This window comes from Thermobia domestica, chromosome 2 (assembly GCF_964235325.1).
Source record: "Thermobia domestica chromosome 2, izTheDome1.hap1.1, whole genome shotgun sequence".
Classification (NCBI taxonomy): Eukaryota; Metazoa; Arthropoda; class Insecta; order Zygentoma; family Lepismatidae; genus Thermobia; species Thermobia domestica.
The window spans coordinates 83,294,130-83,314,607 of record NC_137455.1 but is presented as its reverse complement, the minus strand read 5'-3'; the positions used below and the strand labels follow the sequence as shown (position 1 = coordinate 83,314,607).

The window sequence follows — 20,478 nt, the reverse complement described above, 5'->3', positions numbered from 1 at the left end:
GCTGAAAATTAGACTTGTGAAGGACAAAAGAAACAAGGCAGAAGTAAAACAAGTGAATCAGAACTATAGCGTCTGTATCAAAGAGCTTTTCGTTAGCAACAGAAAGCTAGTACCCTAATAAAGCATTATGTACATTCATCACTTCTTTGTGGCCTTCCCTTAAACTGATAAATAAATAAATATATGTAAACAGTGATATTTTAGAAGCAGGCTAGCAAACGGGGCCCATTACTTGCATCATAAGACCTTAGAATGAAAACAGCAAAATATACTTCGATTTTTCTTTTATTATATTTTAATCTATTCTCAGCTTTTTCCTTTAAATTTCTCTGAGGTTGTTGAACAGACTGAAACTTTTATTTTATTCATATTGTATTACACATACGTTTTTCCCTTTAAATTTCATTGTGGCCCCAAGAGAGTGAAACTTTTATTTCATTTATTTTTCGCCTACATTCAGCTTTTTTCTTTAATTTTTTAGGGGCCCCAAGAAAGTGAAACGTTTATTATTTTTTCACCTACATTCAGCCTTTTTCTTCAAATTTCTTTGGGGCCCCCAAGAAAATAAAATTTTTATTTTATTTATTTTAAATCTACATTCAGTTTTTTAAAATTTCCTTGCGGGTCCCCAAGACAGTGAAGCCCTAAGCTCTCAGTATAGCTTGTTTAGTTTATACGGAAATACAGCACTGATTAGTTTTATTCGGCAGATACTTCTGTTATTTCATCTGTTATTTGATGTAATACTGATTGACAATTAATTGCGTTTACTTTTAGGAAAGGTGTGGATTATAAAACTTGACGGCCCTTGTAAGGCTCATGCTAACAAGTTTCTTTAGTAATTATTTTTACCTACAGTCCGGGGGCCCCCACAAAGTGGGGCCCGGGGCGGGGGCACCGCTCGCCCCGCCCTTACGCCGCCACTGGCTGTGGTAGTTGGTTTTCCCTGCCACAATTTTAACCCTTGTCCGGGCAAGCTATTTTTGTAACGTATTTTTGTAACTGGGGCCTTACCAACTCAATATGTTCATGACTTGAACTTCGACTAAAGATAGAATAATTCAGAATTGGTCAAAAATATTTATGGTTATTGAAACTAGAGAGAGAGAGAGAGAGAGAGAGAGAGAGAGAGAGAGAGAGAGAGAGAGAGAGAGAGAGAGAGAGAGAGAGAGAGAGAGAGAGAGAGAGAGAGAGAGAGAGAGAGAGAGAGAGAGAGAGAGAGAGAGAGAGAGAATGCTACTGGACCTGGGAGGCCCCGCTTGCCCGGATAAGGGTTAAGGTTATAGTTACTTAAATAATATTTACTTGGTTAACTTTACGGCAAAACTTGAATCACGTAATATTTGAAGAGAGCTTTGAATTTTTGACACAGTTTTTTAAACACGATAGTCTACTTAAAGTTAAAAAAAAAAAAAAAAAAAAAAAACAGCCTACTTACAGTATAAATCCGAAAACTATACTTTACAAATTTCCTGTAAGGTTTTAATAAAACAGAGTACAGATTTTGTCCAGATTAGAGCTAGTAACAAATCATTCAGGATAAAAAGCCTGATGATTTAAAATTTTTAACTTAGAAAAAAAAAGTACCTATGATTATGAAAGAAAGTTCTGACAAAGGTCGTATCTATGACTGGTATTTTTTAATTTTTTTTTTAAATCCATAATGTGGGTCCAAAACTACAAGTAAGTAGTTATTGTGGAAAAGAGGCAAGAGCTTGAATTGTGCGTCACTCACTCCCCTATTACCTGCGAATGGCGAGCTTTGGTCCCATGGATATTTGAGTAACACGTAGTTAGCAAATAGTTATTCTAGTTTTCCTAGACCGAAGCTAATTGCTTTAACAAAACATAATCCTAGTGTCTTAATGTTGTTGATTATATACCGGAAATTAATCCTTAACGAGAACATGGGATCACGAACATCGGAATGCTATTTACACCAGCGGTTCCTAATGTTTGACTGTCGACACTTTACTGAATATCCACGTAGTGGCGTAATTTGAGGGGGGCAGGGCCAATTGCTTCCTGAGTTTGAGAAACTTTTTAATACATTGTGTATTAATATACTTTTAAAAACTCTCCCCCCCCCCTGACAAAACCTGAAATGATGCTACTGCGCCCACGGCGTGGCATTCTATTTTTATTAATATAATTCTACTAGTTTCTCTACAGTAGGGACTACGTAGCACAGAGTTGTTGCTGTTGGAGGCGTTGACTGATAGTCCCTCTCAAAATTGATTTTAACAAAATAGATGCTTCAAAATTCTAAAATTTCGCGACTCTATAGGACTGCGCGAGTGTTTCGGCACACAGGTAATCCCACTGATGCATACTAACTAAAGCTACAATATGTATTGCAACACTTTCGACTAGTAGTCGTAAGATGCAGGTTTTCTCAAATTGCAGACTAATCGATATATTCCCAGATACGAAAGTAATGTTTATATAGGTGTAAAGATATTTCCAACGGCGTAGTTTTGTTGAAATTTCACACTTGTCTAAATTAGTTTGTTCACAGAATAAAATTTCTGAATTTTGGAATTGTTAGTGTCTACTTAAGGCTCTTGGCTAAGCTTTTTTTTTTTAAGTGGCTAATTGAAAAGACAGTGTAAAATATGAAAAATAGAAAGTGAGCCAGGTAGTATCTCCAAAACTATTAAACTAACAATTTCCAAATCTTGTCCTAGACTAGAGGTTTGGGTGCGCAGTTTGACGTCATAATTCCTGGATACGCAAATTTATACAGTATACGGGAAGAGTCTTAAACTACTACTTCATCTAATAGTTTCAAAGATACTATATCTGGCTCATTTTTAATTTTTTATATTCATTTCCTTTGTTATTCGCTAAAATTTAAAAAGCAAATGGGTTTAGGGAAGAGCCTCTGAGTAGACCTAAACGGTGGCTCAGTGAAACTGGAATGACTTAATCGAGCTGTCTGAACAGTTAGGCTGAAGATTTGGAGGCGAAAACTATTAGGGGTTAGTTCTGAAGAGCATGGGCCTCGATGCTTTTTATATCCTTGAATCTAATAGTCATAAAAATGAACATGAGTTTGAAACAGGTTTTAAAACCAATGAAAGAGCACATCTGTTGCCAGAGGTGGAGTGAGTCGTGGGTCAACAGGACGTGACCTACTGCGACCCACTCTGCTCAGTGCATTGTATAAATTTTCTGAACACTGGTAAATTTGTCCACCAATGAAATTGATTTACTTCCAATGCCTACCTTTTTCCTTTGTTTCTCGTATTTACTTGCCTGAGATGAGTATATCTAAATAGAAAGAAAGGTATTTTTAGATATTGATATTTGTAATTGTAATACTTACAATAGGACTTGCTACTTGGCTTTCGACACAATCGAATCCCTCCCCTCCTGTTTTACGTTGGTCTACATTACCTTGATTTGAAACTTTCAAATTTCATGCTATTTTCCACAGAAAAGTATCCATAATTCAAGGGATTAATTATATATAATTAAATTGAAATGCATATGGCCCATGACACACTTTGCCATTTTATATCGTGAAGGTCAGATCCACCGGTGACAGCGGTGTTGGAGCGATTGACCGTAGGAATTCAAACTCAGATTATCGATAATTTCACAACCTTATTTTATTACAAGCGTAAACTCATTATTTGGTTGAGTGGGAGATCCGGGTTCGATTCCCGGCGGGAGCTCATGTGGTTCGGATTCCACGTTAATCAGTAGGTCCACGTCTCATATAGCCTCGATGCTGAACGGGACGTTAAACTCACAATCAATCAATCATTATTTGGTTGAAAGGAGTCAAAAGGATCATGGGTCAGGTGATGAGTATAGGTTTTGGTGGGTGATAGGGTAGTGGGTCACGGTGGGTGGTAGGTCAGTGGGTAAAGTTTTCATTGGCCCATGCCATTTTTGCCACGCGCAAGAATCCGTTCCAGTCCAAATCATGAGTTTGGACAATGTGTCCGTAGCCTTCCTTTGTTCTCCCGTTTTCTTCCATTCATTTTATCAATTCTTCCATAATTATTCACTTCCCTTACTCTCCTTTAGCCTAAAGTGCGTAACGTGGTACGCTAAACTAGAAATTTAATCTCAATTCACGATCTTTCCTATTCGTTAAATAGATGACAATATCTGAGATTTTCTATTATAATTTGAATGATAGGTATCTTGTGGCCGTTGTAGATATTTGAAGCTAATGTAGTTACTTGAAGTAGCATTAATATGGATTGACATATCAGTGTACATAGAAATTCTAGCATAAGCTGATATTGGCTTATGACATAATATGCTTGAGTACATTGCTGGTCGTAATCTCCCATCAAAACTTTGTTGTGAAATATGACACAAAAATGTAACAGAAGAAACGCAAACTTAGCACGCGTCTCGTCTGACGAAAGATTTGCGTTGTTTGCTCTCAAGACCTTGGTTCAAAGTTAACAGCAGATAGGTAAGTAACCTTCTGGTGTAATCTTTAACATCTCTTCAATAACATTAAATATAAACTATAATGGTTAACAAGATTAACTCCTGTTACCCCACCTATATGTAAGGTACCAAAGACGCCAGCTCTTGTACGTATAAAGTTTTCCTAAATTCGCTTGAGATTATTGCAAAGCTCACGTGAAAATTATCTTCGATAGTTCGACTCTTCGCTAAACTCTTCAAGTTTTTGAATGGCTTAGAAAATTTGTAAAACAACTACTTAGGAAGTAAGCCGAATAATTGCTACGCTAGTTACGTGCACTGGCGCAAATCCCGGGGGGACGAGGGGGACATGTCCCCCAATCTTCGACCTTGTGGGGACTGTCCCCCAATAATCTGACGTGAAAAGTGCTTTTCGGGATAAGTGATTTGTGTCCGACTGCCACAAAAGAATGTAAGATGAAATTGATTTCTCTTGGCTTTTCCATTTTCTTAAAAGAAAGAATTATATTCTGTAGTATTTCAAACTGAACTTCGTGCTGTACTGCGTTTAGTAGTCATATCAATATGTATTAATTCCACTTCCGCTACTTGGACACAAATTGCAATAAATGCCAGAGGATATGCCCCTCTCCTCGTGCTGGCAAGTTCTCAGCTATAGGTACGGGCACAAATTCCGGGGAAATGGGGGGACATGTTCCCCCAACATTGGAACTGGAGGCTCTCCCAATCTGATTTGAAAAGTGCTTTTGGCAGATAAGTGTGATGTGTGTCCCAGTGCCACAAAGGAAAGTGAAATGAAATTGGTTTCTCTTGGCTTTTCCATTTTTAATGAAAATGGTGTGCGACTGTGCGTGACGTAACCTGATGTGAAATGTTCTCTCGCCTAGGACCTAGCACACGAAGAGTATATAGACTACCCAATGTCAGTAGAACCCATCTTTTCAGTAAATGCGCATTTCATCTATTTGTAGTATCAGCCTAGGCATCTACTCATGCTTCGTAAGCTAACTACCTACGGAACCCGGACCCGGGAACCCGGAGGTTCAATGCCGCGTTCACAAAAGCTCTCCACTGACTTCTATCCTTAGCCAACTGTATCCAGTTTCTACTTTGTATTTCTATTAATGCGAGATTCATCTTAGTGTCCTCCAATCTGAACCTAGGTCTTCCTAATGGTCGTTTTTCGATTGGTCTTTCAGTCAAGACTTTGAAAACTTTTCTACTTTGTTCCATTCTAGCTACATGATCTGCCCACCTAAGCCTCCTAGACTTGATGACCCTAACATGTTTAGTAATCCGTATAAATTGTGTAGTTCTTCGTAGTGAAGTTTCTGCCATTCCCCATTCTCGTTCCTCTTGGGTCCGAATATTCGTCTCAGAATCTTGTTCTCAAATACTTTGTTTGTTCTTCCCTCAGAGTAAGCGACCCTGTTTCGGATTTATACAGAACAGGCATGATTATCATCTTACAGTATATATTTTAAGCTTCAAATTCCTCGACAGAATTCGCAACAAGAGATTTTGAACGGAATAATAACACGAATTCCCTGCTTTTAGTTGACATTTAATTTCTTCGTGAATATGATTTTCGTCTGTTAATATTGATCCTAGATATGCTAAAGTATCAACTTTATCAAAGTATTATTTAATATTTTAATGCATTCATAATTTGCTGTATTACGGTCCCGACACACTACCATGTATTTAGTTTTCTCTGCATTTACTTCTAAACCCATGTCCCTGCAAGCGTTTCATAAGATTTCTGAACTTCTTTCTATTGTTCTATCATCCCCTATTAAATTTACATCAGCGTACGCCATAACCTGGTGAACACCGTTCAACTGTAGGCCCTAGTTGCTATCTTTGATTTTCCTTATAGCGTATTCCAGGACAAAGTTGAACAATAATGGCAACAACGCATCTCCATGTTTCAGGCCATTCTCAACGTGAAAGCTCGTGGATAAAAATTTTCCTACCCGCACTTTGGGATTCATTTAAACATGCTTTAATTAATCTAATTAGCTTCTTCGGCATTCCAAATTCTGTAAGAACGTTGTACAATGTTTCTCTCAACAGAGTCTTAAGCGTTTCTAAAATCAATAAATAGTTGATGTACCGGGGTATTGTATTTCCACTTTTTTTTTTTTTTTTTTTTTTTTTTTTTAGTATTTGGCGAATGGTGAATATTTGGTAGATAGTTGATAAATTTAGTCTAAATCCGCACTGATAATCCCCAATAATTTCATCTACGTATGGGGTCAATCTTGCTAATAGAATGTTTGAAAGGATTTTATAGAATGTCGACAGAAGAGACTCCTCGATAATTATTAGTCAGTTTTGTAGCCTGCTTGTGGATTGGAACAATGATTGATTCTTTTCACCCTTGTGGCAATTCTTCCTTGTTCCAGATAAGGAGAATGAGTTTGTGTATCTTGTTCCACAATATTTCGCCTCCAGCTAAAATTCTCAGCCGGAATTTCGTCTATACCCGAAGATTTTTCTTTTGTTTACAGCGATTTCTACTTCTATTCGGTTGGGTTCTGGAATATATGGTTCTGCCGTGTGTATCTCTTTCTGCACTCACATTAGTTTTCGGCTGCGTGTTAAGCAAATCGTCAAAGAAATATTTCCATCTATTTAATACCATTGAACTGTTCCGTCAGCTTTCTTTAATATAAGTCCGAGGTTGATAGCCTTTCTTAAATTTATTGATCCCTTTGTACATGTCACGAATGTTTTATTTTTACTATTATCTTAGTTCCTTAATTTTAGCTTTTAAAAATTATTTTTTTCTAAAAGTTTTGGAAGTTTCCCGCCTGATCTCTACGAAATTGCGTAGTTATTTCATTCGGATTTTGTGCGTCTGATTTCTGTTTTGCTATTGAGATTATAATTTTGCTCTAAGAGTATTATTGCGTCATACATAATTGATATTCTTTATTTGTAGTTTTGGGAAGTCGTTATTTATATTATTATAAAACAATTTTAACGTGGACCTTGTGGATGCCTAGTTAGAAATATACCAATTACAGAGGTTATTCAGTCCACATTTGGCCAATTTCGACTTACCTAAATTTAGAATAATCCATGGCGCCAGGTCCGTAAGTGCTCGATGTGTTTCCCTTGGTTCCTAACAATAGCCCGACAATTCCAATTTCCACTGTAATAGGCTTCTCTGAAAAACTGGGAGGGAAATCTTGTCCCATTCCCTTTGCACAGCTTTCCAAAGTCCTTCCACAGTTGTCGCACGCAGTTTTCCCAAAGCCCGCTTCAGCAATCCAAATCCACAATAGTCCATAGAACTTGCATCTGGAGATTTAACAGGTACCTCATTGAAAGGTCTCACCTGTATACCACTTGCCTCCTCAATCTCCCTGTAGAACGCGAGGGACGATCGTAATATTATATTCCCTTGCTTTTTTTCGGGCGCAATGAACATTTCGTATGCCAGTCTATACTTTCTTTTTTGACTCGATCTTACTCAGACATTAAAATAAATTTATATATATATATATATATATAGATATATATATATATAGATAGATATATATATATAGATAGATATATAGATAGATAGATATATATATATAGATATATAGATAGATATATATAGATAGATATATAGATATATATATATAGAAAAAAAAAAAAAAAAAAAAAGCTCCTTTACCGAGTAGTAATCTTATCTACTAAGAACTTGTGAAGAGCATATTTAAACAATGATTTATTGTGCTTTACAAAGAAAGGTAACTTATTGAAAATTTGTACAGTTAATATACGCGCTTTTTGCAAAAACGAGAAATTTTGGGAGAAAACATGCAAATTATTAACGAATCGAGTATTGTATTTATGGACGTTACTGTTTTCAATAAATAAATGTTACGACAAACAAGATAATTTTATATAGAAACAAACAAGGTAATGGTAATATTTTTTGTCCTCGAAAGATGGGCTTCCAAGAAGTTTTTGGTAACAATCCAAACACAACCCTTAGTGCTTTCTTTTGTAAGCGAAACGTGCTAATACATTCAGTAGAATAACTCCAAAAAATAATACCGTAACATTAAAAAATGAAATTTTGCCTAGTACACTGAAACTAAAGCCTGTATTGTGACGTTAACTCTGTCTACGGAGGCCGAAACAAATTCAAAGTTAGTTTCGAACTAATGGTGACTATTCGAGAATTCTTCGAAACTAATTCTTGCAAAAATTTAGTTAAAATAGAAAAGTAGACTTTTTTTGTTACCATTACATAAGGAATAAATTTATTTTGAAGAGGACAAAAATTTAGCAAGGAAGTTTTATCATTATTTAAAACTAATTTATTGTTACTTAACCAGTTACTTAATCGTGAAAAATGCAGTGTTCAGATTACATTCAATATCATGCCGTGAGTTGCCTGTAATAATAGTGTCATCAGCAAATAACACACTCATTAGGTAACATTTCTTGTGTCAAATCATTAATGGATATAAGAAAAAGCAATGGACTGAGCACTGATCCTTGAGGTACACCAGTTAGTATTTTACCTTTATAACTACTAAACTTACGAATTTTGCCATTTTTATCGTTCGTAATTTGAACTACCTGATACCTACCTATTTAAGTAAGACTAGATCCATTTATTGGGAGTTCCTCTTATACCATAAAAGCATATTTTTTTAAGAGCATGATTTACAGTGTCAAATGCCTTAGTAAGATCAACGAACAGTCTAACTGCCCATTTTGTTTGCCCATTGATCTTGGCTAATAAATGCTGAGAGAACTTGAAAAAAAGAAGTTTGAAAATTTTATAGTAGTTTGATCCAATTAAAACAAGAAAACTAATATAATTTGTGTATGGAAAAATAAGTCAAAAGTTTAGTTTATTCACATTTTCAATCATTTTCTTCGAACTGTCGGTCTTGTAAGGTTGCAGTAAACTGAAAACATGTATTTTGGATATGATATGTTAATTTTCCTTCCACAATCATGTTGAATAAAGAAATAATTGAAATGTGGGGTAAGAAGTAGGAAGATAGGAGCAAAATTTCTGCTCTTGCCCAAGACGCTGTTAATACTAGGTACGCCACTAAGGTCCTGTCTGATCCTAGAAGCTAAAAAGAGAAACTAAACGCAATCGAACTAACTTTTTCTTCTTACAAAGTAACACCAGGAAATCGTGGTGTGAAATTGAATTTAAGATGTGCTTGTTAGTGTACATACATTTTTCATAATTAGATTGGTTCTATATTTTCAGGCAGAACTATAGTTATTGAAAATTGGCGTCATTCGTCGCCATGTTGCTGCGTCATCGGAATACACAAGAGGAAGGGATTTTGCTGTGGTTGTTACTCTCATATTTTGTTATAGGTAACTATTTAAAAAGAATTAGTTAAATTATTACCTAACAACTAGACTTCATAGATGTAATGTTACAACTGTTATAATAGGATGGGCCATTAAGTCTTTCTATATGCTTACTTTACTATGTTGTATTATAAATTATATTAGCTATTATAAATTATATTAGACATAATTTTCAGTGATATCTGTAGTTACTGTGTTCATTCTTATTTTTAAATTAGTTTTAAATGCACTTATTGCGTTTCTCAGTTTTACTAATTTGAGGAATTGTAGAATAATTGCAATATAATTGTTACAATTTTAAGTTTCAAATTTTAATAAAATATTGTTATAGTAGTACAGCCGGAACTTGGCCTTTTGTGCCCTGGTCCGTCTTAGGGGGCCAGAATTCCTGGCCCATAGTTAATGACCTAAAGGTGCATAGGAGCATTTCTCCATTTTGGGAGGGGTATCTCGACCTACCCCAAATTTTGAGGGGAACATACCACCATTCAACTTGTACTTTGGAAATTGCCGAACTAAAGAGGGTATAATCGGATAACGGGGTTAAAAGCGCCCTTACATGAATGACTCATTTACACCAAAGGTACTTCATATCCAAAGACAACTTTGGCCAGAAAAACTTCAAATTTCTTCGAGTTTCAAAGTTATTGTTGAAAATTCGAAAATCATTGTCCAGTCCACAGCAAGAAACCTGCAATATGGGCATGTAAGTTTATTGTGAAACTACGCCAAACAGACCAGGGAATAAACATAACGTCTAAGTGGCACAAACCACGCCAGGAAAAACATCTGTGTCCTGCCATGCACACTTATTTTGGAGCAAAAGACAGTTATTTCACAATAAACTTACATGCTAATGTTGCAGGTTTTTTGCTGCGGACTGTACCAATCTCGGAAAGTACTTGTTACGAAAGTGAAACAAAATAAGAACATAGTTTGTTCGAAAGGCCTTACAGGAAACAAAGGAGCAACTTACTTCGCCCTTCGAATTTCTAGCGAAAAGGGAGTTAAAAATATTTTAAAAATAAAATTTTTTGAGGGACTACTTTCTACTTTCCACAATAGAAGCAGCACCAACCTACCTAATATTTTGAGCATGGTTTGATCCTTCAGTGCAACTTGGTGTAAAATGAGAAAAAAAAACTATGCACTTGCGCTTGCAAGATAGGCAATCCACGTTACGCCATACATGTTTTGGCCGGCACTAGTATACTGTTAGTATTATTGCTACAATTCTAGGCTGGAAAGTGAACAGTAACTTTCGGATATATGTGCATCTGTCATGGTGTCCTTTGAAAAAGTTTTACCCTGTAAGTTTGGAGTTACGGCCTGTTCGCGATACGAACTCATAACAAATGAAACTTCTATTGTGGCAACGAAACATCATAATACTGTTGACCATTTGGTAACTTATCCTTGATAGAAAATATTCATCAGGGGAAAATGTTCGAATAATGAGTATCAACAAAAATCTACTTTGGACAAGAAAAAGGTCTCCTCTAAGTAAGCCATTTACTATTTCTACTACGAGTGGTTATGTTGTAGATGTGCTGGAACTATGTACTGCAAACACAATAGTAGAATGTGTTTCAAGATCCAAACGGGCTAGCGAGTCTCCTGGCATAAGGTGATACTTGTTCGGATCGAGGCTTTCGGGATGCAACGGAATTTTTGGAAGAGGATTAAGTTTTAATACCTGCACTAAAAGCTAAGTACAGGTAATTGACTACGGGTGAGGCTAACTATTCCTGCTGTTACAAAAATTCACTGGGTTGAAGCCATTCATGGTATACTTGGACAAAAGTACTGTCCTCTACATCACCAATTGGACAATAAATCACTTTAAAAGTTTATGCCGGTAGCTTCTTTTCGCATTATACTTTTTGTAATAGTCTTAATTCTGATGATAGCCTCGTTAACGAGATAGCCCAGCAAATGGAACGACAGCACATCGCTGAGAACACATTAGAAGAGCGCGCTAGGTACTAGTGTACACACACTTGCGCAAATGTCACATCTATGGACATCCTGGACTTCACGGAGATGAGTCTTACAAATTCTTTTGACAGGTTTCTATCAGATGTCTCAGGCAGTTTCCTACTTGTCTGAAATAATGATTGAAGATATCAGTCTCGATTTGAAATGAAATCTTTTACGTCCCATGGTTATGCAGGCTAAACTAAAGGCCTGTGATAAATAGAAATGGTGGAATGAAAAACGTGGGAGGAAACAGAACCTCGAGAAAATCCACGGTGTTTGCCCACCACGAAGCTTATATTTTCAGCTTTTTGAAACTTATACCTAGGTAATAAGGAAGTCAATCGGAATAACATTTTGAATTTCCTATCACTAAGATTAAAATTCTACCAATATTACTTCAAAAAGTTAACATATATTTACAATGACCAATTTTCAAACTACGAGAAAATAGTTTTCGGTAACTTAGAGTAGACTAGAATATTTTTTCTCTAGCCCCTAGACGAGCCTGGTCATTATTTCTCGTCTCGTGAACAACACTACCATAAATTGACAACCAGATATTCATTAGATAATATATTCAGTACTTGGCTAATTACACTTTAATAAAGTGGTATATTTAATTCAGGTATTGTTCATGGGAAGTAAAATTCGCGAAAGATTAGATAATAGTAAATGGCATGTGTGTAGTCTATTTAGATTGTCATTAACACTTACCAGTGTTTTTTTTACATCAGTTGTCAATGTTTTGCGTCATTCTCAACCATTAGCTTGTTACAACTGATGTCTTCTGCTTTAGATATTTTATTCTTCCGTGATTTTTGTTTCATTTAAATTTCTATTTGGCCCAGAATCGAAAATACATCTTTGCTTTTACCGAGGTACTAAATTGATACAGTTGCTTTAATGAATCAAATAATCTATCATTAGTATACCAGGCTTAAGGAAAATAAACGCACTACAAACTAAATTTCCAAACTATAAAATTATTTTCATAGGTTATGCATTATCTAGTTAAGTATCTAGTTGTAACTTTGAAACACACTTAAGCTACAAATACTTTCTTCCTTTTCCTGAATATCGAACCTATTGAATTTACTTTTACCAGAGCAACTTTCAGAATTCCTGTAGACAGACTAACACTGCGATAATTACAAAATATATTTGTCGTAATTCTAATTTGCAGGTGTTCTAGCAGTAACAAATACCAGTAGACCTACAAGTAGACCTACCGTTTGTCATCCAGACGACTATCAATGCAGAACTGGAGAATGTATTCGCGAAAATCAGCGTTGTGATAACCACACAGATTGTTCAAATGGAGAAGATGAAATGAATTGCGGTAAGTTACGAACTGATCAAATAGACTTTAACCCTTAAACTTGAGTAGTAAACATTTTTGCTATTAGCAAATTGTCAATTCATAAGTAAAATCAATCAATTTTATCCTGGAGATTATATATATTCACCTTTATTTTTAAATATCCACTATTTTACACAAATAAACCAATTATCTTTCTCATAACATTTAAACCAATAGTGCTGAAATTTTGGACCATGTAAATATAGACAGGCAGAAATAGTTTAACATACTGTTATAATACCACCAGATTAAGGGTTTCCATCCAATTATCTTTTACAAATGCATTACATCAGGTTACTTCAACTCTACATGTTAAACTTGTAACATCACATTCATGATTCAGTTTTGCAAACTAAGGACACTTTAGTAACGCAAACATCCAATTTTTTGAAGACCTTTAAAACTGAATTAACACAAATGAGACTGAGGCAATGCACACCCAAAGTACTTCAGTAATACTAGGGTCATGATACAGCGTATTTCGAATGTATAGGAACAGTTTCAAAGAATTATAGATTTCATGTTCCAAAAGGATTTACTTCAGAAAAAAAAACTATGTAGATAGTACCACATCAATAGACACAGATGATTTTCAATAATATAAAAATCAAATTCTGTTCACAGTAATTTTTCAAACCATTCTAGGCATAGTACACAGACTACTTGATTCCAATACTTCTTTTTTCTATTTAACCCTTGTAAGTATTTATCGTTATAGTAGTGGCTGTAAAACCATGTCTACTTGATCACTAAAATTGTTTCAGTAGTGGGATTGATTCAAAACTTACAGTACGAGCAGTAACCAAAATAGCCCAGTCATAAGGCTGAATAGAATAATTAAAAATGATAATGTAATAAAAACTAGAGAAATTGCGCTAGACAGGTATAAATTTTACGGACTTGAAGATTGTATCAAACTAAAGTTGATCTAAAAGTAAACTATTATAAAAAGAAGAAAAAATGTGAAGTACCAATAATGTTTGGCCTCCATCTTGATATCGCCAAGGGCACTTGTAATTACATCTACCAGAAACTCGTGTTATAGAATCAGAGGCAACAATTGTTTTTAAAGGTGAAACAAATTCGTAATTTTAGTGAGTAGAGGAATCTTTACAAATATTTTTTTTTTCATATCTCCGAAACAGTTTGAGATACCAAATTGCTGTAAACTGATCGATAGAACACTATTCACGTGATGTTTTGAGTGTGTATTGCCCAGTTTCGCACTTGCATAATTACTGCTGTAGAGATTTCCAAAGTTAGGTTATTTTTCGATATTTGGGATATTGTAGCGTCCTTTGTAACACTGAATAAGTTGTATTGTACGAGGGGCTTTAAAAAAATCGTATCCCAACTCACGAATGAAAGTAGAATGATGAAATTGTACAATTTTAAAGAACATCTCTATGTACAACTGCAAATTTTCGTACTAACTACTTTCTTATTGGGTTTTTCAGGCCCCTTAAATGATCGTGTGTTCAACCAGCTACTTTCATGAACATAGAGCTGTCAAATTGTTCCATGAATTAGTCTCCGAAGTAAACTCATGAGGAACTCAGTAAAACATTATGGGACTCATGGTTTCTGCAGTGAAGTGGTTGGCCCAGTTTAAACGTGATTTCTCAACAGATAATACTTAATGTCCAGGAAGACCAACACTGTGACTCTCCGCAATCGTGGGTGAAATTTGACATTCTTGAAGATCACAGAATATCAGCGAAACGTTTGGCAGATATTCACATTTCTCGGGAACGCGTCAGTAGCATAGTTGATAATGACTTGGAAATGCGCAAGCTCTCTGCAAAATGGGTTCCCTAAAATGTCAGCAAAAGCGTGAAAGACTGAAGACAAGGAAAGTAATCTCTAATTTTGACCGTAATGCCGACCAATTTCTACCACAAATAGTAACCATGGACGAAACATGGTTATATCACGATCCTGAAACGAAACAAATCAATGAAGTCAGAATGGCAGCAGTCAGGCTTCCCTCACTCCAAGAAGTTAGAAGTCTGTTGGGAAAGTGTGTGCAACATTCTTCTGAGATAAGGATAGTTGTACTCAGACTTCTTGCCCAAGGGTCTTATATTTAATACAGAATATTACTCTACAGTTTTCGCTAAACTGGAAAACAAATTGAAAGTGCAACGCCGCGGAAATTTGAAAAGTAATTCTTCGGGGCAATGTCCCTGTTCGAGGACTGCAAACACAACGGACATTACATGATCTTGGATTTACATTCGAAAGGACGCAATTTTGGATCTAATAAGGTGATTAGTGCTACGGAACAGCGGTGCGAGGAACAGTCCTTAGAATTTTTAACGGGTCTGCAAAAATTGGACCATCGTGCAAGGAAGTGTATTGAATTCGGGGAGGGGAGAGGAAGTAGAATAACTAATTGCGTTTTGTTTTGTATGATCGTGGACAAAAAGCTAGGCAGACTACTATATTTTAATTGCGATATTTTCTCATGGCTTGTTTCATTTTACCTAATTTCATGATTTTTAAAATTTTGTGTAGTTTTATAGCAATATGTGTAAAAAGTATCAAAGATGTTTGCCGTAACTTATCTTTTCAGAGTTCGTAAACTGTCTTCCACCTGATTATTTTCGTTGTGACGATGGAGAATGTTTAATGACGTTTTTTCGCTGTGATGGAGAAAAAGATTGCGAAGATTTTTCAGATGAAAAAAATTGTCAGAATTATACAGTAAGTACATCTAAGATGTTTAATTCTCAATATTTTAATGTTCGAACAAGAAGCATTGCATGTTGTAACATTAGTGGTGAAACGTAATCCAAAACTAAGTAGGCTCGCAGAAAGCTATATAATATAACTCTTGACTACGTATAGGCCTACTGAATCAAATATAATAGTTCATACTTTTACGCACTAACAGAATATTGATAGAAATTCAAATTACGGAGATATTGGTAGAATTTCAAATGTCCTACAATTGATGCATAATTTTAACTATTTTAAGAATTAACTAATTGAAGTAAATTACACATGCGGTGAAATTTGTATTTTTTCCTTGTACTTAAGGCTAGACAGAGTACAAATTCCTAAACTTTTACTGGAAACTGCACTAAGAATTGAACCTAGTTATGCATAATTTATCATTTAGTATGGACAATAATTACGCCTTTAAATTCATTCTAAACAAAGAATGCATGCTCTTGCACCGGACTGAATTTTTACAGCATAAATTTTAGTAGTTTCTAATGTAAGATTCGAACTGTGGTAGCAAGTTAGTGAAGACAATTTAGATCTATACATCTAGATAGTATGCTCTATCAAGTTTTTTGCTACAGGAACAATATAACTCACTAACAGAAGTAAAAATAACTCTAGATAAAGTGAACCAGTAGTTGTAGCATCTACCTTCTATAATCAGAAATTTTAAACAGTGATTCACTCATAATTGTAATTAAAATAGTGTATATGAAAACAGGAAAAACCTGATCTCAGTCTTATGAGGCTTTGCTGCTGTGTACTGTATTTTGATTTAAATTTAGTTTCCCAAAGATTGAGAGAACTTCTAAGGAAGCAGGTAGTATTACGTAAATATTAGTATCCTAGATAGTTATTTTTCAAGCAATTTTCCCAGTAGTTGCCCTCTGCTGATCCAAGTAACTTAAAAATATAAATCAGCCATATAAGTAGAACGTTCAAAAGTTCTACGTAATTACTCAATAGATCCACAAAGCAAAGTAGTTCACGAAACTTAGTTTCTGTAACTAAAATATTCCCATGTTACCTGAATTTTTAGTGCTGCTTAAAGCCTTTAAGTATTTGTATAAAACAAGGATAATTTTCCTTTTGATATTTTGAATATAAATCTAATCTAATATATATATATATATATATATATATATATATATATATATATATATATAGATAGATAGATAGATAGATATATATATATATATATATATATAGATAGATAGATAGATAGATATATATATATATATATAGATAGATAGATAGATATATATATATATATATAGATAGATAGATAGATAGATAGATAGATAGATAGATAGATAGATAGATAGATAGATAGATAGATAGATAGATAGATAGATAGATAGATAGATAGATAGATAGATAGATAGATAGATAGATAGATAGATAGATAGATAGATAGATAGATAGATAGATAGATAGATAGATAGATAGATAGATAGATAGATAGATAGATAGATAGATAGATAGATAGATAGATAGATAGATAGATAGATAGATAGATAGATAGATAGATAGATAGATAGATAGATAGATAGATAGATAGATAGATAGATAGATAGATAGATAGATAGATAGATAGATAGATAGATAGATAGATAGATAGATAGATAGATAGATAGATAGATAGATAGATAGATAGATAGATAGATAGATAGATAGATAGATAGATAGATAGATAGATAGATAGATAGATATAGATATAGATATAGATATATATAGATATAGATATATATAGATATAGATATATATAGATATAGATATATATATATATATATAGATATATATATATATATATATATAGATATATATAATATTTTATTTTGAGTTTAGCCCCGTTCAGCAGCAATGCTATGAGAGTGGACCTATAGTTTGTGGGATCTGAACCACATGAGCTCCTACCAGGAACCGAACCTGGGTCTCCCACGCCGAAGACGTGTACGCTAACCGCTTAGCCACGAGAGGGCTCTTGAATGTATACTATTAAAAATATCGAAAGAAAAATTTATTTTATAAACGATTATAAAATTCTTGATTTTAATGTCCGAATAAATAGAAAAAATACTTTGATAGAATTTTTATAATTCTCGTGAAGTTTTAACACCAAATTTTGTAATCTAAATTCAAACTAACTTGAGAAACCATCTGTAATTATTCCATATTATCACAAAGCAGAGATACTAGGGAATTTGGGAATCATGCATATGAAATTTCCTTATGAGTTTGACTAGGTATGCTACATAAACTTTCTTCATTCCCTTAATTTTATTTAAACCAAATAGAAGACTAGAATACAGTAGCGGTTCGTGGTCTGTAGAAGTACCGGTTGCAATGTTGCAATATCAAAGGTATGTAGTTACGCGTAAGTGTTCCCCTCCCCCAGAATTCTTGAGTCTTATCCAAAAAATATTCAGGAAATATGAAGAGGAAAGTCCTTATAAGCTCCATTTGTATATTTATTGATTAAAGTGTATTCTCTAATATTGATTTAATGTTATTTCCTTTTTTTCAAACAACCACTATCAATGTACGTTTATACACTATTTATATACAAAAACTTCTACGTTCATGTTATTGAACAAGAGATAAATCGAATATATAGCATGTGCTGTAAGCCATGAATGATATCGTTAACCCAGAAAGAAGAAAAAAAAGCAAGAAAATTGCATATATTCATGCACACAGTTAAACAAAATTATTTAAGTAAACTATGCATTATTTTAGAATGAAAGGTCTTTCTTCGTTCTTTTCGAGCTTCAAATTCTTCTATGACTTCATTGAAATCTGAAATGCTGCTCGCCAAGTTTTTCTGAATAGAAAGCATCACTACTGGAAATATTTTCCGCTTTATTTTCTTTAAGGTACAGAAACACTTCTCTCCTCCGACAATATGCATTTTGTTAGCATTTCTTTGTATGAATATAAGGAACAAAGAGTTCATTTTCAGTAACTACGTATTTTTGTCTGCTGTTCTATTATAAAGAAGCATGAAATATAAGATTTTTCCTTCAAAAATGATAAAAAAAATAATAATAGTTTAACATTCCAGCAATTTAGGCTAAAGAAGACAGATGAGTATTGAAAGTGAATAATTTGAGATTAATTTTTTATGCTCTGCGCCGGAAATTGAACACGGGATCATGTGCACGAGCGACACACAGCTAGGAATTAGACCAGTGGTAAGACATTCTCTTCTTCGAGTCTTGATCGCCCCCTTCCCCCCCTCCCCCAGAATAGGATATTTTTTATTTTAAAAATAAAATCTATCCCAAGAATTTTTACCTTTGTATTATAAATATAAAATAAAATCGGTTGACTTCGAACGACTGCCCTCCCCCAAATATTCAGCTTGGATCCGCCCCTGCTACCACCAGACGCGTATTTGCTCTTTGCGAGTTTCTGTTTGGAACTTTCTTCCAAGCGTCTATATCTCACTCAACCTATCAATTGAGTCAAACGCTGCCAAACGGAGGAATTCGTAACTACTACAGAAGCTGACTATATAGACTACCAGTTGCAACGAAATAGCAACTGGAAACGTGTGATACGGGAAGATAGCAGCGATGCAAGAATAAATCCACTTCCTCATGTTGAGAGATAGGAGCTCGCTGCCATATGCTCAATGTTACTGCTTCCAGTGGCAACGCTTGCTGCCACTGGATTTGTATATCACTCTCTTTCTTTGTTTTTTTTTTTATTTTTTTTTAAGAAATGCATCAATACTGTTTTGCGCTCAAGAGCAAAGGTTTATTTTTTACTGATACATTACTTTAATACTTAAAAATATCTTTAGTATTAAAGAAATATCCGGTTGCACAACCATGCAACATATAGTACCAGCCGCCACTGCTAGAATAGTAGTTAACTTCTTTCTCATTAACGCATGGACAATTACTTAATCTTTAGGAATAGTAACTTAGTTTTTAGTGTTTACCCTAAAAGTTACTGCAAACTCTTCACTACTACCATTCCCGGCGGGAGCTCATGTGGTTCGGATTCCACGTTAATCAGTAGGTCCACGTCTCATATAGCCTCGCTGCTGAACGGGACGTTAAACTCAAAAGTCAAGTCTTCACTACTACCGTTTACTGTCACTAGTAAGTCGCCACTTTTAACCATAAGCATTAGTTTGTATGCATATAAGAATACAAATGTGATACTTTCAATTTTTCTTTAGACACCACCACCTCCACTGAGTTGTCAGCCCAACGAATTTCGTTGTCTGGATGGTATCTGCATCTCGAAAGATTGGGTGTGCGATGGATATGATGATTGCTTAGATCACAGTGACGAAACAGTTGGATGTTCAACAAAGGTAAGTTTTCACTGTCAGTTGTACTGAGAAAGATTACAAAAGTCTATCCATAATCTTACGTAAATGTGTTTAAAAGATAGTAGATAGTATAATTAAAACACTAAAGATACAAAGAATACATTCATAAAATACTTACGCGATTGTTTAATTATAAATATTCCAATAGATTATGTGCTATTCTAAATTTTCATATCTATATTACAAAATTGAGTGACTGTTTCTTAATCTCTTGAACTACCCGACCGATCTCGATCAAATCTTCAACGCAGATGAGGTTCGGACCTGGGAGTGCTTTTATCATTTTACTTTGATG

The 20,478-nt window shown here is 34.6% G+C and overlaps 1 protein-coding gene across 2 annotated transcripts in view; it reads left to right on the top strand.

Moving 5' to 3' along the window:
• Nucleotides 1-20,478, top strand: part of yl (Putative vitellogenin receptor yl) — a 129,381-nt gene that overhangs the window by 23,995 nt on the left and 84,908 nt on the right. For both annotated transcript variants that reach the window (XM_081743301.1, XM_081743309.1), the window contains exons 2-5: nt 9,656-9,768; nt 12,929-13,084; nt 15,681-15,811; nt 20,028-20,165. In XM_081743301.1, coding sequence (XP_081599427.1) covers nt 9,696-9,768; nt 12,929-13,084; nt 15,681-15,811; nt 20,028-20,165 — 498 coding nt within the window. In that variant the 5' untranslated portion in view covers nt 9,656-9,695. The remainder of the gene's footprint in view (nt 1-9,655; nt 9,769-12,928; nt 13,085-15,680; nt 15,812-20,027; nt 20,166-20,478) is intronic.